This window comes from Leucoraja erinacea, chromosome 15 (assembly GCF_028641065.1).
Source record: "Leucoraja erinacea ecotype New England chromosome 15, Leri_hhj_1, whole genome shotgun sequence".
In the NCBI taxonomy this organism is placed as follows: domain Eukaryota; kingdom Metazoa; phylum Chordata; class Chondrichthyes; order Rajiformes; family Rajidae; genus Leucoraja; species Leucoraja erinaceus.
Genome location: NC_073391.1, coordinates 41,585,337 through 41,611,659, shown reverse-complemented (window position 1 = coordinate 41,611,659; position 26,323 = coordinate 41,585,337). Strand labels below are relative to the sequence as shown.

At 47.4% G+C, this 26,323-nt stretch overlaps 1 protein-coding gene across 1 annotated transcript in view; it reads left to right on the top strand.

Moving 5' to 3' along the window:
• prkg1b (protein kinase cGMP-dependent 1b) overlaps positions 1-26,323 on the top strand; it is a 367,427-nt gene that overhangs the window by 117,631 nt on the left and 223,473 nt on the right. Inside the window, exon 3 of the mRNA XM_055647248.1 lies at positions 16,719-16,832. Within this exon, the coding sequence (XP_055503223.1) occupies positions 16,719-16,832 (114 nt within the window). The remainder of the gene's footprint in view (positions 1-16,718; positions 16,833-26,323) is intronic.

Genomic DNA, 26,323 nt, shown 5'->3' with positions numbered 1-26,323 from the left:
CGGATCCTGGGCTTTGTCCATAAAGGCAGAGAGTAGGAGTTTAGTTTTAATTTAGAGATACAGCGCGGAAACAGGCCCTTCGGCCCACCGAGTGTGCACCGACCAGCGATTCCCGCACATTAACACTATCCTACACACACTAGGGACAATTTACATTTATACCAAGCCAAGTAGCCTGCAAACCTGTATGTCTTACATGTTGGTGTGGGAGGAAACTGACGATCTTAGAAAACCCACGCGGGTCGCGGGGAGAACGTACGAACTCTGTAAAGACAGGACCTGTAGTTGGGATCGAACCCGGGTCTCTGGCGCTGAAAGTGCTGTAAGGCAGCAACACAACCACTGCGCCATCGTGACCGCCCTTGATGTTGACATTTTTGAATAATTGATTGGTTGATAGATTGATAGTGATCATAACAAGTATTGACACAAACGCTGGTGTATCTCAGCGGGACAGGCAGCATCTCTGGAGCTAAGGAATCGGTGACATTTCAGGTTGCGACCCTTCTTCAGTCTGAAGGCTGAATAGGCTGGGACTATTTATTGGAGCACAGGAGGATATGGGGTGATCTTATAAAGGCGTAAAAGATCATGGGAGCAATAGATCAGGTAGATGCACAGTGTCTCTTGCCCAGAGTAGGTGAATCAATGACCAGAGGACATAGGCTTAAGGTGAAGGGGCAAAGATTTAATTGGAATCTGAGGGGTAACATTTTCCACACAAAGGGTGGTGGGTGTATGGAACAAGCTGCCAGAGGAGGTAGTGGAGGCTGGGATTATCCCAACATTTAAGAAGTAGTTAGACTGGTGCATGGATAAGACAGGTTTGGAGGGATAAGGACCAAATGCAGGCAGGTGGGACTAGCTGGGACATGTTGGCCGGTGTGGGCAAGTTGGGCTGAAGGGCCTGTTTCCACACTGTATCACTCTATGACTCTGAATGACACTGTGACCTCATTAATGATGATAGCTGGGTGCTACAATGTCTACAGTATCTTTAAGAAAAAAGTAAGATTGATTTTTAAGTTTTTCAAACCCGCTCCATGACTCAAAGATGTTGGAAGAGAAAGGGTTTGAGAGAACTAAGGGCATATCTTTGATAGGTTGCCACGGTAACCATTATTTTAATTGCCATTGGGCAAATAGGGAAAGAAAACAAAAGAATGAATTGAAAGTGAAATTTCTGGAGATATCCGTGAAAAACATGGAACCTGAAATTGTAGAATGCCATATTAAGTCCAGAGGGCCAGTGTTTCTCCATCCCTCCCCCATCCTAGTTCTTTGACAGGTCTGACTGTCCTCCTGATTAGATTTGACATTGTGTGCCTCGTTGTCACCTTCCCTCAGCTAACAGCGATCTATTCTGCATTTTCCTTGAACCTCTTCCACTTTGTTGTCTCCTTTTTCACACCTTACCCTTCCATATCTCGGCGTCTCCCTCTCCCATGACACTCAGTCTGAAGAAGGGTCTCGACACGAAACGTCACCCATTCCCAGTGGCTCGGGCACTTCAACTCCCCCTCCCATTCCCAATCCAACCTCTCTGTCCTGGGTCTCCTCCATTGCCAGAGTGAGCAACACCGGAAATTGGAGGAACAGCATCTCATATTCCGCCTGGGTTGCTTGCGTCCGGTTGGCATGAACGTTGAATTCTCCCAGTTTTGCTAGCCCTTGCTGTCTCCTCCCCTTCCTTAACCCTCGAGCTGTCTCCTCCCATCCCCCTGCCCTCGGGCTCCTCCTCCTTCCTTTTTCCTTCCTTCTCCCCCCCACCCCCCATCAGTCTGAAGAAGGGTTTTGGCCCGAAACGTCGCCTATTTCCTTCGCTCCATAGATGCTGCTGCACCCGCTGAGTTTCTCCAGCCTTTTTATATACCGTCACCCATTCCTTCTCACCGGAGATGCTGCCTGTCCCTCTGAGTGACTCCAGCATTTTGTATCTGTCTTTGGTGGTCAAGTGGAAAAAAGGTTCAGTTTATCAGGCTTCGTTGAAACGGCACAGCAGGCAAAAGACAGAAAGGTCAGAGAAGGATGGAGAATTATAGTGACAGGCAATTTGAAGCTCAGAGTTGCTTTTGCTTGTCATCCAATCTGGATTAGTTTTTTTTGCCAGTGTAGAAAAGACTGCAAGACAGTATGAGCAGCAAATGTAATACGCCAAGTTGGAAGCAGTGCAAGTTAATTTTAGCGCGGAAACAGGCCCTTCAGCCCAACGAGCCCGCAATCCCCGCACATTAACACTATTCTCACACACTTGGGACAATTTACATTAATGCCAAGCCAATTCCAATTAACCTACGAATCTGTACGTCTTTAGAGTGTGGGAGGAAACCGAAGATCTCGAAGAAAGCCCACGGGGAGAACGTACAAACTCCACACAGGCAGCACCCGTAGTCAGGATTGAACCCGGGACGCAGAGCTCTGCCACTGTAAAGCAGAAACTCTGCCACTGCGCCACTAAATGGTTCTGTACCTGGAAGGATGGCACGGTGGAGCAGCGGTAGAGTTGCTGCCTTGCAACGCCGGAGACCCGGGTTCGATCCTGACCAGCGATCCCGAATATAGCACTATCCTACACACTGGGGAACAATTAAACCTGCAAGGCTGCACGTCTCTGGGATGTGGGAGGCAACTGGAGCGCCCGGGGGAAAACCCGAGCGGGTCACGGGAAGAAACGTACAAACCCCGTGTGGACAGGCAGGATCGAAGCCGGGTCTCAGGCGCTGTGAGGCAGCATCTCTGCCACTGCGCTGCCAGTTAGAGAATTGGCAACATTAACACATCCGAAATGTGAGACTCCCCCCCTGGCTCCCAGACCTTGGGGAGGGAGGGAAGCGAACTGAAGCACATTAGTTGGAGGCAGAAAATCAAACATCAGACGCTCAGGGTATGAGTCATCTCCGCAGACTCCAGCAGAATGCGTGTGCACCCTTTGAGAGTTCACAATATAATGCAAAAGCTGTCTCACTTTGTTTGGCTCTTGCAGAAAGACAGGAATTTCTTTCAGACTCAGTTGGTGTAAATAACTGTCAGGTCATGTTATACAAATTGGTATAAATACTTCTCCGAGACAAATCCCTTTGCTGTAATTTGCTTTGCATTTCCTATTGATATTTTTGCGCTCCACCGATGATTTGTCTCCGATGCTGTTTTAGTTCAGTTTAGGGATACAGCATGGAAACATGCCCTTCGGCCCACCGAGTCCACACCGACTGGCGATCCCCGCACAATCACGCTATCCCGCACACACACAGATTCAGATTCAGATTCAGATTCAATTTTAATTGTCATTGTCAGTGTACAGTACAGAGACAACGAAATGCAACGACACACACACACACACACACTAGGGACAATTTTTACCGAAGACATTTAACCTATAAACCTGCACGTCTTTGGAGTGTGGGAGGAAACCGGAGCACCCGGGAAAAACCCACGAAGGTCACCGGGAGAAAGTACCGAACTCCGTACAGACGGCACCCGTAGTCGGGATCGAACCCGGGTCTCTGGCGCTGTAAGGCAGCAACTCTACCGCTGCGCCACCCTTAATTCTCACTTTCATAGTCCTCTTTAAAGCAAAAGGAAATGGGAGTGAAATAACCCAGAAAACTTCAGCAGGGACATGGGGCTGGGGACATGATTTATCAACAGAAACGCTATTCATGCTGAGAGGACACTTCAACAAACTTCTCCAAAGCCAGAGTAAATGGAGCAGATATTAGACTGGGAAATTAATTCTGCATCTCATTGTACCCAATCATTACGGGACTCAGAGGACGATGTTTGGAGCATTGGGTGCAATTGCAAAGAGTTGTGTACGCAGCCCAGACCATCACACAAACCAACCTCCCTTCCATTGACTGAATCTACATTTCACTCAGCCTCAACAAGGCCAGCAGCACAATCAAGCTCCAGCCTCACCTCGCTCATTCCCTCTTCTCCCCTCTCCCATCGGGCAAGAGGTACAGAAGTTTGAAAACACATCATAAGAATGATGTTGTTAAGTTGGAAAGGGTGCAGAGAAGATTTCCAAAGAGGTTGCCAGGACTCGATAGTTTGAGCTAAAGGGAGAGGTTGAGCAGGCTGGGACTCTATTCCCCATTAGACTGGGAAATTAATTCTGCACCTCATTTTACCCCTTACAATGGGAACCAGAAGACAATGTTTGTAGCATTACGTGCACATGTTTCTGTTGTAAAAAGGCTTAGGAAGTTCGGCAACTCTCAACAACTCTCGCCAACTTCTACAGATGCACCGTACAAAACATTATATCAGGATGTATCACAGCATGGTTTGGGAACAGCTCCATCCAAAACCGCAAGTAATTGCAGAGAGTAGCCTGCACCATTACACCAACCTCCCTTCCATTGACTCCATCTACACTTCACGCTTCCGTGGCAAGGCTGCCAGCATAATCAAGGACCAGTCTCACCTCAGTCACTCCCTCTTCTCTCCTCTCCCATCGGACAAGAGGTACAGGGGTGTGAAAACGCACACCTCCAGATTCAGGGACAATTTCTTCCCAGCTGTTATGTAACTGAACTATGTAACTGAACGGTCCTCTCTCCAGATAGAATGAGGTACTGTCCTCCCATCTACCTCATTGGAGGCCCAATGAACTATCTTTAATCCGACTTCAATGTTATATCTTTGCACTAAATGTTATTCCCTTTATCTTGTATCTGTAGGCTGTAGAAGGCTTGATTGTAATCACGTGCAGTGGTTGCTTTGACTGGATGGCAAGCAAAACAAAACCTTTTCACTGTACTTCGGTCCGCGTGACCATAATAAACTAAACTAAAGCTCCAGTCACCCCGTTACAGGAAGGATCGGGGGGTTTATTGGGAGGGTGCAGAAAAGGTTTACCAAAATGCTGCCTAGTTTAGGGGATATTAACTGCAAGGGGAGGCCATTTAGGACTGAGATGAGTAAAAACGTTTTCACCCCGAGAGTTGTGAATCTGTGGAATCCTCTGTCACAGAAGGCAGCGGAGGCCAATAGGGTGATTTCACCAAATGTCAAATGAGCGTAGATCCCCCCTCATGTGACTGAAAAATTTAACTGGAGGACATATGTCACTTCGGTACATGTTAGTGAATGGGGAAACACACACTTTCACACCCGTTAAAAACATGGAAAACGGTCGATATTTGAGCTGACATTTTCTGTGCTAGTCGGGGTGACCGTGAAGCACAGCAACCTAAATTTTCAGGCAAAAAAAAAATAGAAAGTAAGGTAATTACAAGAGGGAACTGAAGGTGGAAAAACAGCGGAAGTGAACAGCAGACATTTGCCGTGGAGATTTAAAGTTCCAAAATATCGGGAATTATCCCGTTTGCTCGCTGCATTTCATCAAAAGTAAGTTAATAATGCCTTACTTTTGATGAAATTCAGCGAGCAAACGCGATAATTCCCGATATTTTGGACCTTTAAATCTCCACGGCAAATGTCTGCTGTTCACTTCCGCTGTTTTTCCCTCTTGTAATTACCTTACTTTCTATCTTTTTTTTTGCCTGACAATTTAGGTCGCTGTGCTTCAAGGTCACCCCGACTAGCACAGAAAATCTCAGCTCAAATATCGGCCGTTTTCCATGTTTTTAACGGGTGTGAAAGTGTGTGTTTCCCCATTCACTAACATGTACCGAAGTGTCATATGTCCTCCAGTTAAATTTTTCGTCACGTGAGGGGGGATCTACGCTCATTTGACATTTGGTGAAATCACCCTATTCACTGGATCTTTTCAAGAGAGAGGTACGGGCCTGTCCCACTTACGCAACTTTTTCGGCGACTGCCGGCGCTCGTCATGAGTCGTTGCAGGTCGGCGAAAATTCTGAATGTTGAAAATTCAGCGGCGACCAGAAAGACACTACGACTCTCTGGGTGACTGAGGGGACTACTCATGACCATACAGGCGACACCCTGGCGACATGTCGCGGGGTACATGAAGCCTGTATGGTCGTGAGTAGTCGCCCAAAGAGTCGTACCTTGTTCTGCTCGGCGCTGGATTTTCAACATGTTCAAAATGTTCGGCGACCTGTAACGACTTGTGACAGGAGTCCCCGAAAAAGTTGCGTAAGTGGGACAGGCCCGTTAGATTTAGCTCTTAGGGCTAAAGGAATCAAGGGATATGGGGAAAAGCAGGAACGGGGTACTGATTGTAGATGATCAACCATGATCATATTGAATGACGGTGCTGGCTCGAAGGGCCGAATGGCCTACACCTGCACCTATTTTTCTTTGTTTCTATGTTCCCTGTCTGCACTGGCTGGGACCGGCACACACCACAGGCCGATCTCCTCCTCTCTCTCTCCCTTTCATTGGTGAGGCTCTTTCCCCTCCCCGAAGATGAAGCTGGTGCTCTCTTGGTGGAGGCATGCATTTATAGAATAATGTTATCTCTAAGCACAACAACAGGTGATTATGTGTCAAGCTTGGTACCATAATGGCATGAGTTCTACCAGACACACCAAGCTCGTCTCAGATGTCTCTGAGATGTCTCTGGGAGAATTTAGAAGATTGAGTGGGGATCTTATAGAAACTTACAAAATTCTTAAGGGGTTGGACAGGCTAGATGCAGGAAGATTGTTCCTGATGTTAGGGAAGTCCAGGACAAGGGGTCACAGCTTAAGGATAAGGGGGAAATCCTTTAAAACCGAGATGAGAAGAACTTTTTTCACACACAGAGAGTGGTGAATCTCTGGAACTCTCTGCCACAGAGGGTAGTTGAGGCCAGTTCATTGGCTATATTTAAGAGGGAGTTAGATGTGGCCCTTGTGGCTAAGGGGATCAGGGGGTATGGAGAGAAGGCAGGTACGGGATACTGAGTTGGATGATCAGCCATGATCATATTGAATGGCGGTGCAGGCTCGAAGGGCCGAATGGCCTACTCCTGCACCTAATTTCTATGTTTCTATGTTTTATGTTTCTATGAAGCTTATCTCAGTGACCCCCACGGGTGGCCTCATGATCAACTTCGGTCCCTTCGAATTAGCCCAAGCATTCTTCGAAAAACATCTACTTGTTTTCCGAAGCAGGGTTCAAAATGCCGTGCTGCTAATGTAGCTGACGACTCCAGTTTCAGCTCACAGTCAGTTTAACCCTTACAGTATAAAAGGACTGGACACGCTAGATGTAAGAAAAATGTTCACAATGTTGGGGGAGTCCAGAAGCAGGGGCCACAGTCTTAAGAATAAAGGGGAGGCCATTTAAAACTGAGAAGAGAAAAAACGTTTTCACCGAGAGAGTTGTGAATTTGTGGAATTCTCTGCCACAGAAGGCAGTGGAGGCCAATTCACTGGATGAATTTAAACGTGAGTTAGATAGAGCTCTAGGGGCTAGCGGAATGAAGGGATAAGGGGAGAAGGCAGGTACGTGTTATTGATTGGGGATGATCAGCCATGATCACAATGAATGGCGGTGCTGGCTCGCAGGGCCAAATAGCCTCCCCCTGCACCTATTTTCTATGTTTCTATGCTTCTGTCTGGAACGTGCAGGTTTGTAGGGTGTGTCGGAAAGAACTGCAGATGCTGCAGATGCTGGTTTAAATTGAAGGTAAACACAAAATGCCGGAGTAACTCAGACTGAAAAAAACTCGGTCTGGAAAGAGCTGCCAGGGGTGGCTGTGGAGGCAGGTACGATTGGGGCACCTAAGAGGATTTTAAATAGGCACATGGCTATGCAGGGAATGGAGGGCTGTGTATCATGTACAGGCTGATGAGATTAATTATCTTGGCATCTTGTTCGGCACAGACATTGCGGGCTGAAGGGCTTGTTGCTGTGCTTTGCTTTCTTATGTTCAATATTCTAATGGGAATAAAGAGGCAGCCCTGGTGGCACAGCGGTAGAGTTGCTGCCTTACAGCGCTTGCAGCGCCGGAGACCCGGGTTCGATCCCGACTACGGGTGCTGTCAGTATGGAATTTGTACGTTCTCCCCGTGACCACGTGGGTTTTCTCCAAGATTACCTCCCACACTCCAAAGGCATACTGGTTTGTAGGTTAATTGGCTTGGTGTAAATGTAAAAATTGTCCCTAGTGTGTGTAGGATAGTGTTAGTGTGTGGGGATCGCAGGTCGGTGTGAACTCGGTGGCCCGAAGTGCCTGTTTCCGCGCTGTATCTATAAACTAAACTAAACTAAACTAAACTAAAGTGCAACGTTGGCATCTCAAGAGCACAAAAATACTTTGACGAAATTTACATCATAATCCAGATCACTAAAATCCGATGTTAAATTGTGCTTTTTGCAGTTGATTAATCAGTTGTTGCTATTCCAACATCACAAAAGTATCTAGACTTCCAAAAAGTGTCTCCAAAAAATACTCTTTGGGTAACACATGTAACACATTTTCAAACAAATTTCAATTTTCGGTAGAATTCTGCTTTAAGCTGCCCCGCCAATTTAAACTTTAGACTTTAGACTAAGTTTGGACTTGGAGATGTAGTGCAGCGAGTCTGCGCCAACCAACAATCACCCAGTACACTAACACTATCCCACACTCTAAAGACAAATTTACAATTTTTTACTGAGGCCAATTAACCTACAAACCAGGGGAGACACAAAATGCTGGAGTAACTCAGCGGGGCAGGCCGCATCTCTGGAGAGAAGGAATCGGTGATGTTTCGGGTCATGACCCTTCTTCAGTCTGAGTTACTCCGGCATTTTGTGTTTACCTTCAATTTAAACCAGCATCTGCAGTTCTTTCCGACACACCCTACAAACCTGCACGTCTTTGGAGTGTGGGAGTTAATCAGAGCACCCGGAGTAAACCTTTGTGATAGAAAAATAGAAAATAGGTGCAGGAGTAGGTCATTCGACCCTTCAAGCCAGCACCGCCGCTATTCAATATGATCATGGCTGATCATCCAAAATCAGTTCCCCGTTCCTGCTTTCTCCCCATATCCCCAGATCACAGAAAGAAAGTAGAAACTCCATACAGATACACCCGTAGTAAGGATCGAACCCGAGTCTCTGGTGCTGTACGGCATAAACTCTACCACTGCGCCACTGTGCCACCCATAGGCAGGTCTTCCCATAGATAGCTTCATAATGCTTTGCAATAGTGTCCCATTTCATCCTATGGATAAGTTCTGGGAAACTGCCAATGTTTGCATAACTTATAGGACATATTGTTTAGCCAATCCTATATTTAGTAACCAAAGGAGACATGGGAATACTTTAGAATCCATTATAAAAACAACCTGTCAACAGTGCAAAATATGACACTTACTTAACTCGATTAAGGAACCAAAACAATATTTTCGACAAGTAATTTTAACTATATGATCTTTGTACTGCACCAATTTCCCGAGGGAAGTAGGTCATTCCTACTTGTACTGTGAAAATAGTGAATACCTTTGTTTAAAAAAGGACACTAGGTGCTGGAGTAACTCAGCGGGTCAGCCAGCATCTCTGGAGAACATGGATAGGTGACATTTTAGGCTGGGTCTGTTCCATCTTTGAAGAATACCTAACGTTTTGCAGCAACTTCAGAATAATATCACTGAGATTATATTTTCATTTCATGTAAAATTTGCCCAAATTATAAGGTTCAAAATTATTTTAGAGATGAGAGATGTGGAGATACAGTTCTGGGGACCATGTTATAGGTAAGATGTTGTCAAGCTGGAAAGGGTACAGAGAAGATTTACCAGGATGTTGCCAGGACTAGAGGATCTGAACTAAAGTGAGATGTTGAGCAGACTGGGATTCTATTCCTTGGAGCGCAGGAGGAATAGGGGGGTGATCTTATAGAGGTGTATAAAATCATGAGGGTAATAGATCAGGTAGATGCACAGAGTCTCTTGCCCAGAGTAGGGGAATCAAGGACCAGAGCACATAGGTTTAAGGTGAAGAGGAAAAGATTTAATAGGAATTTGAGAGATACCTATTCCACACAAATGGTGGTGGTGGGTGTATGGAACAACCTGCTAGAGGAGGTAGTCGAAGCTGGGACTACCCCAACATTTAAGAAACAGACAGGTACATGGATAGGACAGGTTTGGAGGGATATGGGCCAAACACGGGCAGGTGGACTAGTGTAACTGAGACATGTTGGCCGGTGTGGGCAAGTTGGGCTGAGGGGCCTATTTCCACGCTGTATCTCTCTATGAAAATGTAGAATAGATCAGCTTGCAGAGAGGAAGGTGACAATGAGGCATACAATGTAACATTTAATCAAGAGGACAGGCAGACTGGTCGGAGAATAGAATTTGTACTATTTATTTACATTTATACTTTTATACAAGTATATATTTACATTTGCTTGGTGTGCATCATGCATAAGAGTTAAGAGTGTTTATTGTCGTATCTACCGGAACTGAACAATAAAATTCTTAAATAGACACAACAAGCTGGTGTAACTCAGCGGGACAGGCAGCATCTCTGGAGAGAAGGAATGGGTGATGTTTAGGGTCGAGACCCTTCTTCAGTCTGAAGGGCCTGTTTCCAAGCTTCTTCAGTCTGAAAAAGGGTCTCGACCCAAAACATCACCCATCCCTTATCTCCAGAGATGCTGCCTGTCCCACTGAGTTACACCAGCTTGTTGCGTCTATCTTCGGTTTAAACCAGCATCGAAGCCTGCTCTCTGGCGCTGTGAGGCAGATCCATTCCCATAGCCGACTTCTGAGATCAAGTTCTCATCGGGAACATAGGACCAAGTTTGTTGCTTCCCAGAGTGACTGCTAGGTGGATGGAGCAAATCCTGCCTCAGTTTGTGTTTGCTGCCTCTATGTGCCAGAACATTGTTGTGCACTCGCCCTGTATACAGGGGTTTTACTCACTGCTTAGTTATAAATTATCATTGCAGTTAGTGACGATGGCTTCCAGAGTGAGTGCTGGTGTAAACTGAAAGAGTGTCAGCCTAAGTGTTAGCCAGAAACTAGAACTAGTAATGTTGTGAAAAGTCGAAGCCAGACACAAAATGCTGGGAGTAACTCAGAGGCTCAGGCAGCATCTCTAGAGAAAAGGAATAGGTGACATTTCCGGTCGGAACCCTTGCAGAGACTGAAAGATAGAGAAGGCCAGAACAAAACAGGGCGGGAGAGGATGTTTCCACAAGTGTGAGAGTCTAGGACCAGAGTCTAGGCCTCAGAATGAAATGAGGTAGCTTTAGAAAGAAGATGAGGAGGAATTTCTTTAGTCAAGGGAGAGCCCGACCAGCTGAGTTACCCCAGCAATTTGTGTCTGTCTTTGGTACGAACCAGTTCCAGCAGTTCTTTGTTTAAGAAGGAACTGCAGATGCTGGAAAATCGAAGGTACACAAAAATGCTGGAGAAACTCAGCGGGTGCAGCAGCATCTATGGAGCGAAGGAAATAGGCAACGTTTCGGGCCGAAACGTTGCCTATTTCCTTCGCTCCATAGATGCTGCTGCACCCGCTGAGTTTCTCCAGCATTTTTGTGTACCTGAAGTTTATTTGTTTCTACAACAGACTGAGAGGATTTACGTTCTCCTACATGCCCAACGCAGACTTTAAATGCTTTCTCTTTTTATTACTCATTTGTGAGACACTGGGCTTCTAGGGAGGGTTACGATTTATTGCCTTTCAGGAGCCGAAGATGAACTTTGTTTGATAACTTCGGGAGACAGATAAAAGGGAAATATATCTCCTTGCCTTCTGCGTTCGGCTCTAAATTTATCTCTTCAATTCCACACTAATGTGGTCGACTTTTATATATCCCCTGATGTCGCCATCTTTGGCCACTGGCAGACTCCGACCTCGAATGCTGCCTTTGTGGAGTTTGCACGTTTACCCTGTGAGCACATGGGTTTTCTCCGGATGCTCCGGATTCCTCCCGCATCCTAAAGACGTGGGGTTGCGTCGGTCCATTCTAGTCAACATTAAGAAGCCTCAAGGGCCTGTCCCACTTAGGCGACTTTTCAGCGGACTGCGGGCGACTGTCAAGTTCGCGGCACTCGCCTGAAAAACCGGGAACTGGAACGGCGACTGTCAGAGCGGAACGCACACACACACACACGCACGCACGCGCACACACACACACACACACACACACACACACACACACACACACACACACACACACACACACACACACACACACACACACGCACACACACACACACACACACACACACACACACACACACGCACACACACGCACGCACACACACACGCACGCACGCACGCACACACACACACACACACACACGCACGCACACACACGCACACACACACACACACACACACACACACACACACACGCACACACACACACACACACACGCACGCACGCACGCACACACACACACACACACACACACGCACCCGCGCACACACACACACACACACACACACACACACACGCATGCACGCACGCACGCACACACGCACGCACACACACAAACACATCGCAAAGGCGGGGGTCAGGGAGGGAGCGCTGTCTGAAATTCGCACGGTGCAAAGCCAAGGTGATACAGACACACACCACGATGATCAGGAAGGGTAAGACAGCTAGCACAGAGTACGGTAAGTCCTTTGAAAGAGGGGGAGGGAGGGGAGAAGGGGGGGACAAGGGGGGAGAAGGAGTGGAGAAACTATTAAGAAGCCAGACAACTTTTAATAAGCCAGAGATACACAGCTGTGAAGTTTGGCGGACATTTAACATTACCGGTCGGTTATCCTTGGTTCTGAAAACTCGTGCTAACGTTTTTTTTTTCGCAATGAGTCAATGAAAATGACCGGTCAGCAAAGGAGATTAACTAAAACTACCTACGACTACCGCGACTACCTACAACGACATTGGCGACCCCACTACAACTGCACCTACGACTACAAAAGTATCGATTTTCTCCATGGCGACCATACTGAGGCCGCGACTAGTTCCCAGAATGCGGGAACTCCTTGCGACTGTGAAGGAGACTCACCAGAGACCACCAGCGAACATGTGGTGACCATGTAGCGAACGCAGAGTCTCCTGCACTCCCCTAAAAAGTCGCTTAAGTGGGACAGGCCCTTCATATCTTCATTTGCCTTGTGAGAAATACATTTCTGGATAATTAAAATGCAAATCCAGATGCCTCGTTCTGTTCACAACAAATTTTCTGCAAACATTGACTCACGAATGACTGGGAGTCAAAGAGCTGGAGAAATTCCATTGAGATTAGCAACCTGGTTCTTGCAAATCTCTGATGCTTTGTGCACCATTAATTAAATCCGGTGAGCTTGACCAGAAGTATTTTATTTGAAAAAGTGTGTTACTAAGGGCAGGGAGGGGGGGTTGTTAGAGATTTATTTAAAATTGGAGACTTCAATGTTCATACCGTAGGGTTGTGAGCTACCAAAACAGAATATGAGGTCCCATTCCTCCATTTGGCCTCACGGGCAAAGGAGGAGGCCCTGGGCAGAAAGGTCAGTGTGGGGATGGGGAGTTGAAACGGTTGGCAACCGGGTGATGCAGCAGGCCTTGTCGGATTGAGCGCGAGTGTTCGGCAAAGTGGTCTCCAAGTCTATGCTTGGATTTGTCGAAGTACAAGAGGCTTCAGGGGGACCGCCGGATGCAGTAGATGAGGTTAGAGGAGGTGCCCGTGAACCTATGTCTCGCCTGGAAGGACTGCTGGGGTCCCTGGATGGAGGCGAGGGAGGAGGGATATTTATGTGCCCCGCTTGTAGAGCAGTCGGTGAAAACTCACGCTGGTCACGGGGAGAACGTACAAACTCCATACAGACAAGCATCCGAAGTCAGGATCGAACCCGGGTCTCTGGCGCTGTAATGGGCCTGTCCCAGTTATGCGACTTTTTCGGCGACTGCCGACACCCGTCATAGGTCGCTGCAGGTCGCCGAAAATTTTCAACATGTTGAAAATTCAGCGGCAACCAGAAAGCCGCTATGACTCTTTGGGCGATTGAGGAGACGACTCACGACCATACAGGCGACACGTCGCTGGGTGAAGCCTGTATGGTCGTGAGTAATCGCCCAAAGAGTCGTACCTTGTTCTGGCCACCGTTGGATTTTCAACATGTTGACGAGACCTGTAACGAGCTATGACGGGTACCGGCCGAAAAAGTTGCGTAAGTGGGACAGGCCCGTAAGGCAGCAGCTCTACCGCTGCGCCGCCGTGCCACTTTAACACGTGCCGGTGTTAAAGTCAAATGCTAAGTTCAGTGTTAAAAGTTATTCTTCAAACTGCAAATATTAGCTGGAGCATCTCTGGAGAAAAAGGGACGGGTGAATGAATCTTCATGAAGGACTCGTTTACACGAGAGAAAGATGGGTGCAATTCACATTGATTTCTCACCAGTGTCTGTGTCCAATTAAATACTGATGCTTTTGTGATCGTAATGATAGCTTTGTTTAATGTGTCTGCTATCGGCAAGATGCAGGGTCATCAGAATACATTCCATTTTACAAAGAGACAGCGGGAATGATATTTGTTATTCTATTGGGTTATGTAGGAACAACCTTTGCCATTGAAGGCCTTTTATCTGTTGTCAACACACAGTCCCTGAAAAATTGATTGTGCATCGTATATTTTTAATAAAATCAATCCCACTTGAGCGTGTCACACATGCAGAGTGGCAGTCGTATTTAGACCTACTCGTTTCAAGTGCCTGCCATTTTCAATGTTGATTTATTCCCAGTTAGAAGGGAGGAGTTAAACCTCTCTTATTCTCACAGAGAGTGGCGAGTCTGTGGAATTCTCTGCCTCGGAGGGCGGTGGAGGCCGGTTCTCTTGATACTTTCGAGAGAGAGAGAGCTAGATAGGGCTCTTAAAGATCGCGGAGTCAGGGGATATGGGGAGAAGGCAGGACAGGGTACAATACAATACCGTTTATTGTCATTTGAACCTCAAATGAAGTTCAAACAAAATTTGGTTTCTGCAGTCATACAACAAAGAAAAGAACCCAGACACACACCAACACAATTTACACAAACATCCATCACAGTGAATCTCCTCCTCACTGTGATGGAAGGCAAAGTCTTGTCTCTCCCCTGCTCTCCATTCTTCTCCCGATGTCAAAGTCAAAGCCCCTGGCGGGCGATGGTAAGTCCTGCGGCTATTAAGGCCGTGCCGGGCGATGCAAGGTCGCGCTCCGGGTCTTGACGTTGGAGCCCCTGGCGGGCACTAGCAAGTCCCGTGGCCGTTAAAGCCGTGCCGGGCGATGTAAGGTCCCGTTCCAGGTCATTTTCAACCCTGCAATTCGGGCGGGAGAAAAACCACTATAAACTATACACTCAACGGGACAAAAAAAAAAAACCAGACAGACTGCAGAGGCCTCTGCAACGTCAGTCGCGCCGCCCACATACTGATTGGGGATGATCAGCCATGATCACATTAAATGGCGGTGCTGGCTCGAAAGGTCAAATGGCCTAATCCTGCACCTATTGTCTATTGTCTATTGTCTCATAGAGTTCAAAACACAAACAGCGAGGAAACAGGCCCTTTGGCCCGACTTGTCCATGCTAAACAACATGCCCCATCTACACTGGTCCCGCCTGCATTTGGCCCACGTCCCTCTGATCCTATCTTATTCATGTACTTCTCTTAATGGTTCCGAAATGTTGCGAGGAGAACGTGCAAACTCCGTACAGACAGCACCCACCCGTAGTCAGGATTGAACCCGTGTCTCTGGAACAGTGAGGCAGCAACTCTACCGCTGTGCCACCGTGCCGTAAGAAATACTAGAACCAAATTGAGCGTAAGCAGGAAATAAAAATGCGTGTCGACACAAGGAACGGCAGACGTTGGTTTACATAAAATAGCCCAAAGGTCATTAGGTCATAAGTGATAGGAGCAGAATTAGGCCATCTGGCCCATCAAGTCTATCCTGCCATTCAATCACGGCTGGTCAATATCTCCCTCCTAACACCATTTTCCCACTTTATTCCCGTAACCTCTGACACCTGTACTAACTAAGTACCGTATCTATCCATCTCTGCCAAAAATATCCATTGTTTTGGCCTTCACAGCCTTCTGTGGCAAATAATCCCACAGATTCACCACCCTCTGGCTAAAGAAATTCCCCCTCATCTCCGTCCTAAATGAACGACCTTTCATGCTGAGGCTATGACCTCTAATCCTAGACTCTCCCACTAGTGGAAACATCCTCTCCACATCCACTCTATCCACTCTATCCAAGCCTTTCACTATTCAATAAGTTTCAATGAGGTTCCCCCCTCATTCTTCTAAAATCCAGCGAGTACAGGTCCAGTGCTGTCAAAGTGCGGGAGTAACTCAGTGGGATATTTCTGGCGAACATGGATAGTTTAGTTTGGTTTAATTTAGTTTTGAGATACCGCAGGGAAACAGGCCCTTGACTGAGCCCACACTGACCAGCCCCCGCACACTAACACTATCGACCACAGTCTCCAGAGGTTAACCTCATGTACGTCCTTGGAGGTTTCCCAAGCAGGTAATCTTTATAGACAACACCCTAAATCGAACCCGGGTCTCCAGTCCTGCGCTGTAGGCAGCCCTGTCCCACTTAGGAAACCTGAACGGCAACCTCTGGAGACTTTGGGCCCCACCAAGCCTTTCCGGAGGTTTTTGCAGTCTTTCTACCTGCCCACCTGCAACCTCCGGGAACCGCACGGAAACCTGGGTGGGGCGCAAACCAGAGGTTTCCGTTCAGGTTTCCTAAGTGGAACAGGGGCATTAGGCAGCAACTCTGCCTCTGCGCCACCATGGCCACCCTCTTGGCTGCATCTTGTGTGGCGACCCTTCTTCAGACTTTTAAATAAGAGTGTTTGTTTTTTTTTTCTCCAGAGGGCAAAGTTGAAGTGACGAAAGAAGATATCAAGTTATGCACCATGGGACCGGCAAAGGTGTTTGGAGAGCTCGCTATCCTGTACAACTGCACCCGAACTGCCACAGTGAAAAGTAAGCTGCATTTCACAGTCTGCTACGTGATATAACTGTGCATGTAATCCAGGGGTCGGCAACCTACGGCCCCCGGGCCGAATGCGGCCCGTAACACGAAATCATCCGGCCCGCTGGCAAATTTTTTTCCCCTCTAATCATCCGGCCCGCCGAACGCGTCCGAGCACCGAACTCTGGCTGTACCGCTTCCTGTGCAAAGCCGCCGGCACGGCCACGCACCTTCTGTGAACACGCTTAACAAAGAACTGCAGATGCTGGAAATATTTATGGTAGACAAAAATACTGGAGAAACTCAGCGGGTGAGACATGCAAGGATTGCATGAGGCTGCCTCACCCGCTGAGTTTCTCCAGCATTTTTGTCTACCTTCTGTGAACACGTGATTTGATGCCTGCCATCCGGGGAGGGATGGGGGCGGGATCCAATGTGTACATGTGATAGACATGGCCCGCCACCCGCTCACAGACATGCATCCTGGCCCTATGCAGAACAAGGTTGCCGACCCCTGAATTGTAATCCTTGGCTCTGTGTCCGAGGACAACCAAGCAATGTACTCTCAATGTGTAGGAAGGAACTGCAGATGCTGGTTTAATCCAAAGGCAGACAACAAAAAGGCTGGAGAAACTCAGCGGGCTAGACAGCACCTCTGGAGAGAAGGAATGGTTGACGTTTCAGGTCGAGAAGGGTCTCAAAACGTCACTCATTCCTTCTCTCCAGGGATGCTGCCTCACCCGCTAATTTACTCCAGCTTTTTGCGTCTCTTTTCCCTTCACAATTCTTGGATAGACACGAAAAGCTGGAGTAACTCAGCAGGACAGGCAGCATCTCTGGAGAGAAGGAATGGGTGACGTTTCGGATCGAGACCTTTCTTCAGACTGAGTGTCTCCATTCCCCTTACATCAGTCTGAAGAAGGGTCTCAACCCGAAATGTCACCTATTCCTTTCCTCCAGAGATGTTGCCTGACCCGCAGAGTTACTCCAGGGTTTTGTGTCGACCTTTGATGTATTCTCAAATCTGAATGTAATACAATGTTCTCCAAATCACTGACGTTGAACGGATCCTGTTTTATTTGGCAAATGTATTTTTTGATTTGCTTTGCTGGTTCTCATGAATACAATTTGTCATTTTTATTAATTCACTTTCTGGTACTTGTTTGAGAGGAAGGGAATGCTCGGATTTTACACCTTCAAATTCAAATAACCTTTTGTCGCCCAACGATTTAAGTGCGGCAGGGGCGCATTGGTAGAGTTGCCGCCTCACAGCGCTTGCAGTGACGTAGACCCGGGTTCGATCCCGACTGCGGGTGCTGTCTGTACAGAGTTTGTACGTTCTCCCCGTGACCTGCGTGCATTCTCTCTGAGATTTTCAGTCTCCTCCCACACTCCAAAGACGTGCAGGTTTGTAGGTTAATTGGCTTAGAAACATGGAAAATAGGTGCAAGAGTAGGCCATTCGGCCCTTCGAGCCTGCACCGCCATTCAATATGATCATGGCTGATCATCCAACTCGGTATCCTCTACCTGCCTTCTCTCCATACCCCCTGATCCCTTTAGCCACAAGGGCCACATCTAACTCCCTCTTAAATATAGCCAATGAACTGGCCTCAACTACCTTCTATGGCAGAGAATTCCAGAGATTCACCACTCTCTGTGTGAAAATTGTTTTCCTCATCTCGGTCCTAAAAGATTTCCCCCTTATCCTTAAACTGTGACCCCTTGTTCTGGACTTCCCCAACATCGGGAACAATCTTCCTGCATCTGGCCTGTCCAACCCCTTAAGACTTGGGTTTGTGCACTTGGTATAAGTGTAAATTGTCCCTAGTGTGTGTGTAGGGTCGTATCATTGTGCAGGGAAAGCTGGTCAGAGTGGACTCGGTGGGCAGAAGGGGCCTGTTTACGTGCTGTATCGCTAAACAAAACAAATTAACAGATTGTGTCGGAAGGAACTGCAGATGCTGGTTTAAACCGAAGATAGGCACAAAAAGCTGGAGTAACTCAGCGGGACAGGCAGCGTCTCTGGAGAGAAGGAATGGGTGGCGTTTCGGGTCGAGACCCTTCTTCAAATTGTTGGGTTTTGTGAACAATAATCTGGGGCAGCCCAGGAACACAGCAACACTGCCGCTGCGCCATGGTTTATGTTGTTTTGAAGTCCTTAAATTCACGAGGTGAGTGGAAGATCTTTGTTCTTTCAATCATTATCAAAGCATGAGTGGCTTTGACAGTGTGAGACGCTGCTGTGCGGTGGGATGGGACTGACAACACTGTGCTGTCGAGCCTCTGCTGTCAACCTCTTTGCTTCAACTGAGCGTCTCCTGCATTACGGCTTACATTTCCTTTGTTGCTGAAGAGAAAAGCAGCTGAGAGCTTATCTCCAGAAACATTTGGTGCAGCCCGATATAAAATAGCATCATTCTCATTAAGAAGGAGACACCAGAGACTGCAGATGCTGTAGTCTGCAACAGCTGAAAACAAACCCCACAAAACCTGCAGATGCTGGTTTATTCTGAAGATAGACACAAAATGCTGGAGTAACTCAGCGGGACGGGCAGCATCTCTGGACGGAAGGAATAGGTGACATTTCGAGTCGAGACCCTTCTTCAGACTGAGAGTCAGGGTAGTGGGAGACACAGAGATGTGGAAGGGTAAAGTGTGAATGAGAGAGATCAAAGCAGACACAGTTGAAAGAAAATGTAGAATGGACTATTCTTTGACTTTGACTCTGACATCGGGGGGGAGGGGGGGGGGGGGGGGAGTGCCGTGGAGAGATAAGTTTTTTTTGGCCTTCCATCACAGCAATGTGATGGATGTTTATGTAAAATGTAAATTATGTTGTGTCTGGGGTCTATTTGTTTGTAATGTATGGCTGCAGAAACGGCATTTCGTTTGGACCTCAAGGGGTCCAAATGACAATTAAATTGACTCTCTTGACTCTCTCTTGACTCTTCCTGCCTACAAATCCGCATGTCATTGGAAAGTGGGAGGAAGCCGGAGCACCCCGGAGAAGACCCACGTGGTCATAGGGAGAACGTACAAACTCCGTTTAGACAACACCCGCAGTCAGGATCGAACCCGGGTCTTTGGCGCTGCATGGCAGCAACTCTGTGCAACTGTGCCGCCCCTATCCGTTACCTCTGCATTTGAATCTTAAATACATTTATCTTTATAATTTATCCCCTTTCGCTAATATCTTTTCACCGGGCAGCACGGTGGCGCAGCGGTAAAGTTGCTGCCTTCCAGCGCTTACAGCGCCGGAGATCTGGGTTCGATCCTGACAATGGGTGCTGTCTGCACGGAAGTTTGTACGTTCTCCCCATGACCTGCGTGGATTTTTTCCGAGCTCTTCGGTTTCCTCCCACACTCCAAAGACGTACAGCTCGGGTTTGTATACTTGGTCTCTCAGTGTAAATTGTCCCTAGTGTGTGCAGGCTTGTGTTAACGTGCGGGGGTCGCTGGTCGGTGCAGACTCGGTGGACTGAAGGGCCTGTTTCCGCGCTGTATCTCGAAACTAAATTAATATCTGAAGCAAAGGTAGACCCAAAATTACAGGCGTAACTCAGCGGGACAGGCAGAATCTCTGGAGAGAAGAAATGAGCGGCGTTTCGGGTCGAAACCCTTCCTCAGACTGTCAGGGGAGTGGGCGGGACAAAGATAGAATGTAGTCGGAGACAGTAAGACTGGTGGGAGAACTGGGAAGGGGGAGGGGATGGAGAGAGAAAACATCTGTCTCTTAGCATCTCACATTAAATACATCTTTCCATCTACTGCTACTTTATGCTATCGGTAATGAATACAGTTATCTCCACCCCACAGATGTTATTGTGTGTGATGTTTTAATATTTATTTATCAGTTCGTTCTTCATATCACTTCATTCATTTATCTACACATGATACAAATTCATGTCCCTGTTATATTGCAGTTGGCACCTGTTCCTTTAATGGACGGTCTAATTCTAATTGGCACAAGGCACCAGTATATTCATTGAATGGACAACACTAATTTTCAGCCTCTATGTTCTTGCTTTTTATGAACAATTGATGCTTCAAAGAATTATTGTGAACATTTTTTTCATTGATATATTGTAATTAATGCCCCTGTCCCACTTAGGAAACCTGAACGTAAACCTCTGGAGACTTTGCGCCCCACCCAAGGTTTCCGTGCGGTTCCCGGAGGTTTTTGTCAGTCTCCCTACCTGCTTCCACTACCTGCAACCTCCGGCAACCATCTGCAACCTCCGGGAACCGCACGGAAACCTTGGGTGGGGTGCAAAGTCTCCAGAGGTTTCCGTTCAGGTTTTCTAAGTGGGACAGGGGCTTTAGAGTGTTGTATTGTCTGTCTCGGGCCCTCCTCCACTTTCAGAGTGAGGCCCAATGCATATTGGTGGAATAGCACCTCATATTTCACTTTGGCAGCTTACACACCAGCGGTATGAATATTGACTTCTCTAACTTCAAGTCACCCTTGCTTTCCCCCTCTCTCCATACCTCCCCCATCCTAGTTCTCCGGCAAATTTGACTTTCCTCCTGATTGAATTTTACTGCTTGTAGGCCTCGTTGTCTGAGTTAGGGAGGAGATAGCAGAAGTTACCTTTCATTAGCATAACACTGACTATACTTATGTGGATAGTGCCGAGATATTCTACATTTTTTTTTCACCTTCCATCACAGTGAGGAATGTGGAGGAGTCACTCTGGTGGATGTTCATGTTCAAATGTGTTATTTGCGTTCCGTTGATTTTTATTGTATGACAGACTTGGCAAATGAAATTCCTCGTATGTTGCAAAACATACTTGGCTAATAAAGTATTATTGTGATTGTGAGATCCGCCATAGAAAGCGTTTTATTGGGATGCATTGCGGCTCGGTTTGGAAACGCTCCATCCAAGTCCGCGTGAAATTGCAGCGAATTGTGGACGCAGCCCAGACCATCATACAAACCAACCTCCCTTCTGAATGACTCCATTTATACCTCGTGCTGCCTCCGCAAGGCCAGCAGCATAATCAAGGACGTGCCACACCCTGGCCACTCCCTCTTCTCCCCTCTCCCATTGGGCAAGAGGTACAGAAGTGTGAAAACGCACAACTCCAGATTCAGGGACAGTTTCTTCCCAGCTGTTGTCAGGAGACTGAATCATCCTACCACAACCAGAGAGAGCAGTCCTGAATCTCATTGGTAACCCTCGGACTATCTTTGATCGGACTTTGGTAGACAAAAGTGCTGGAGAAACTCAGCGGGTGCGGCAGCATCTATGGAGCGAAGGAAATAGGCAACGTTTCGGGCCAAAACCCTTCTTCAGACTGATCAGACTTTACTGGCTTTACCTTGCACTAAACCTTATTCCCTTATCACCTTATCATGCACTGTGAATGGCTCGATTGTAATCATGTATTGTCTTTCCACTGACTGGTTAGCTCGCAACAATAAACTAAACTAAACTAAACTAATAGGTACACAAAATTGCTGGAGAAACTCAGCGGGTGCAGCAGCATCTATGGAGCGAAGGAATTAGGCGACGTTTCGGGCCGAAACACTTCTTCAGACTTGTAAACTAAACTAATATTGGCTGCAAGCTAAAAGCTATGTAATATTTAAGTGAAAGAGAAATACCAAGGCACTATAGTTTAAAATCAGTTGTTGAAAAAGGATTAGCGTGCTTATAGTAATACAAAAAAAAAGGCTTAAAGCTGAAATTATAATCGAGCACAGCACAGATTTCAAAAGGGATCACGTTTTATTGACCTTTTACATTCTTTGATGGAATAACAGCAAACAAGAAATGGCAGCAGGAGACTGTCAAAAGGCCTTTGAAAAGTAGTAGACCTATGACTTGGATTAGCACACACGGAATTAGAATGGATAGTCACACAGTATGAAAACAGGCCCTTTGCAACACAGAGGCCTTTTGCCGACATCAGGTCGACATAGAAACTTAGAAACACAGAAAATAGGTGCAGGAGGAGGCCATTCGGCCCTTCGAGCCAGCACCGCCATTCATTGTGATCATGGCTGATCATCCCTACCAATAACCCATGCCTGCCTTCTCCCCATATCCCTCGACTCCACTAGCCGTTAGAGCTCTATCTAACTCTCTCTTAAATCCATCCAGTGACTTGGCCTCCACTGCCCTCTGTGGCAGGGAATTCCATAAATTCACAACTCTCTGGGTGAAAAAGTTTTTTTCTCACCTCAGTCTTAAATGACCTGCCCTTTATTCTAAGACTGCGGCCCCTGGTTCTGGATTCACCCAACATTGGGAAAATTTTTCCTGCATCTAGCTTGTCCAGACCTTTTATAATTTTATATGTTTCTATAAGATTCACCCCTCATCCTTCTAAACTCCAGTGAATACAAACCTAGTCTTTTCAATCATGGGCGGCACGGTGGCGCAGCGGTGGAGCTACTGCATTACGGTGTTTGTACGTTCTCCCCTGACATGCGTGTGTTTTCTCCGAGATCTTCGATTTCCTCCCACACTCCAAAGACCTACAGGTTTGTGTGTTAGTGTGCGGGGATCGCTGGTCGGCGCGGACTCGGTGGGCCGAAGGGCCTGTCTCCGCTCTGTATCTCTCAACCAAAAATCAAAAGCCAATTTATATTAACCCCATATTATTATGCCTACATTCATAGAACATAGAACAAAGACACGTACAGCATAGGAACAGAACTGAACGATCCTATCACCAGTGCAGTCCTAACCCCCCCATCTACCTCATTGGAGATCTTTGCACGATCTTTAATCGGACATTATTGGACTTTATCTTGTACCCTTTATACTTTATCTGTACGCTGTGGACCACTTGACCATAATCTTGTTTAATCTATTCTGTGACTGGGGAATACGCAACAAAAGCCTTTCACTCTATCTCGATACGGGTGACTATAATAAAATAAACAAAGCTCAACGACAGATAAACACAAAAAGCTGGAGTAACTCAGCGGGACAGGCAGCGTCTCTGGAGAGAGGGCATGGGTGACGTTTCGGGTCAAGACAATTCTTCGCACTGAGAGTCGGGGGGGGTGAGGGAGACTAGAGATACGGAAGGATAAGGTGTGAAAGCGACAGGTCAAAGCAGACGGTGATAAGGAAAGGTAGAATGTAGAATTCCACAAATTCACCCAGAGAGTTGTGAATTTGTGGAATTCTCGGCCACAGAAGGCAGTGGAGGCCAATTCACTGGATCAATTTAAAAGAGAGTTCGATGGAGCTCAAGGTGCTAGCGGAATATAGTGATATGGGGAGAAGGCAGGCACGGGTTACCGATTGTGGATGATCGGCCATGATCACAATGAATGGCAGGTGCTGGCGCGCAGGGCCAAATGGCCTCCGACTGCACCTATTTTCTATGTTTCGATGTTTCCATGTTTCATTGGCAGCTGAGGGGAAGGTGACAACGAGGCATACAATCAGTAACATTTAATCAGGAGGACAGTAGAACTAGTGGGAGAACTAGGGTGGGGAATTAAACTAAACTAAACTTATCAATGTCTGTGCCAAACATGATGCCCTAATCCCATCTGCCTGCACATGATCCAAACCCCTCCATTCTCCATGCATGTATCCATCTATAAGCCTCTTAAACCCCATTATCGTATCTGTCTCAACCATCACCCATGATAGCGTATTGCAGGCACCCACCGCCCTCTGTGTAAAAGATGTACCCTGTAAATCTGCTTTCAACTTTGCCCTTCTTCCCATTCACGCCCCTCCAGATTCTAACAACCAACTTGCACGAGGGGCCATTTAGAGTCGCAGTTAAAAAACCAAAAACCCACGCCTCTTATAGATGGGGGGGGCAAAGCATAGCGCCAAGAAACATGACCACGGACGGCACGGTGTCGCAGCGGCAGAGTTGCTGCCTTACAGCGCCAGAGACCCAGGTTCAGTCCTGACCACGAGTGCTGTCTGTACGGAGATTGCACGTTCTCCCCGTGACCTGCGTGAGTTTTCTCCGGGTGCTCCGGTTTCCTCCCACACTCCAAAGACATACAGGTTTGTTGGTTAATTGACTTTGGTTATAATTGTAAATAGTCCCTCGTGTGTAGGATGGTGCTTGTGTACGGGGTGATCGCTGGTCGGCGTGGACTCAGTGGGCCGAAGGGCCTGTTTTAACTCTGTTTCTCTAAACTCTGAAGTCTCTAACAACTGATCATCACAGAACCACCACCAATTTTCAGGCACCCTTGGTTCCAGAGCCTTTCTGAATTCACCGTTTTGCCGGACTAACAAAGGTCACGGTGGAGGGGCCGAGTTACTGGCCCGCAAAGTCGGCTTTGGAACTTGGCCATGGGGACGGATCTGCCGGCTTGGGTCAGGCCAGAGTTCCAGAGCAAAGATTATAGAGCAGAGCAAGATAGACCACTCCTCCGAAATCCAATGGGCTGACGTGTAGTATGTAACGGAACGTCACGGCCGCCATTTGTCTATGCCAAACGCGACATCTTTGGTAGCGGGGATGGACTCCACAGTTACACAATCTGCGCTTACATCAGGTCGCAGGGAAAAGCAAAGATACTAGAGGCTCCTCCAGTATCTTTGGGAGGAAGAGGACGTTTCCTCCACTCCTGAGTTGATCCAGGACTGATTCTCGGTCCCCCCGATACCAGATGAAGGCGGCCGGCGGGAGAGCTCAAGCGTCTTCCCACGGTCGGCGCTCCCGAGGCAGCGGGCAATGCCCCTCTAGTATCTTTGGTGTAATCCGTTCCAAAGATTGAGCTGCTCTCTCATCTTTGGTGTAATCAGTGTTGTAGGGAACAGTGTTTTATATATAATCGATCACATCACATATTTAGTTAATATTATTGTAAATGTTAATAATATTATTGTAAAATACAGCTCAATAAAATGGCGTCATGTCATACCCATGTCATACTACGCTTTTTTTGCAGAGTGGCGCATCTTGCTCTGCTCTATAATCTTTGTTCCAGAGTCCCTGCTGCAGGTTGCAAATTCCACCCGCCGATCGGCTGCCAACATCCTGATGAGGTCGAGATCGGCCACCTCACCCAGCCTAGCGGCCACATTATCCGAGGGACTTCCGGAGTGAATTTCAAGTGCGCTCTTGTGATTCTGTCCGGATTAAAAGAGGCACAGAAACATCAGTTGCCGGAAAATCGGCAGCAGACCTGTATTTGTGGTGTTATTTTTGTGTGTAATATGCCGGTAAATACGTCTTAGGCCCTCTTCGGTCGTGGCTGACCATGGGTGTCTCCAGGGTGCCAATCCCAATATGGAGGATGCCTGTGCGTGACTTTGTTTAACGTGGGGAGACTGGTGCACAGACAACCACCCCACCGTCCTTGACAGATCAGGGTCGGGATCCACGATGACCGGAGACCCTTTTCTGCTGCAGCCTTCATCCGCCTTCCCAGCCGTTGTGATGCTCAGCTAAGGTCAGCCATCGCCCTCCGCCTGTCCCACCGTTGAGGCCTTGGTTGGATTGCTCTTTGTTAGGGACCTTCCACTCGACCTTACCGCCATGGGTGGCCCTACCAGGAGC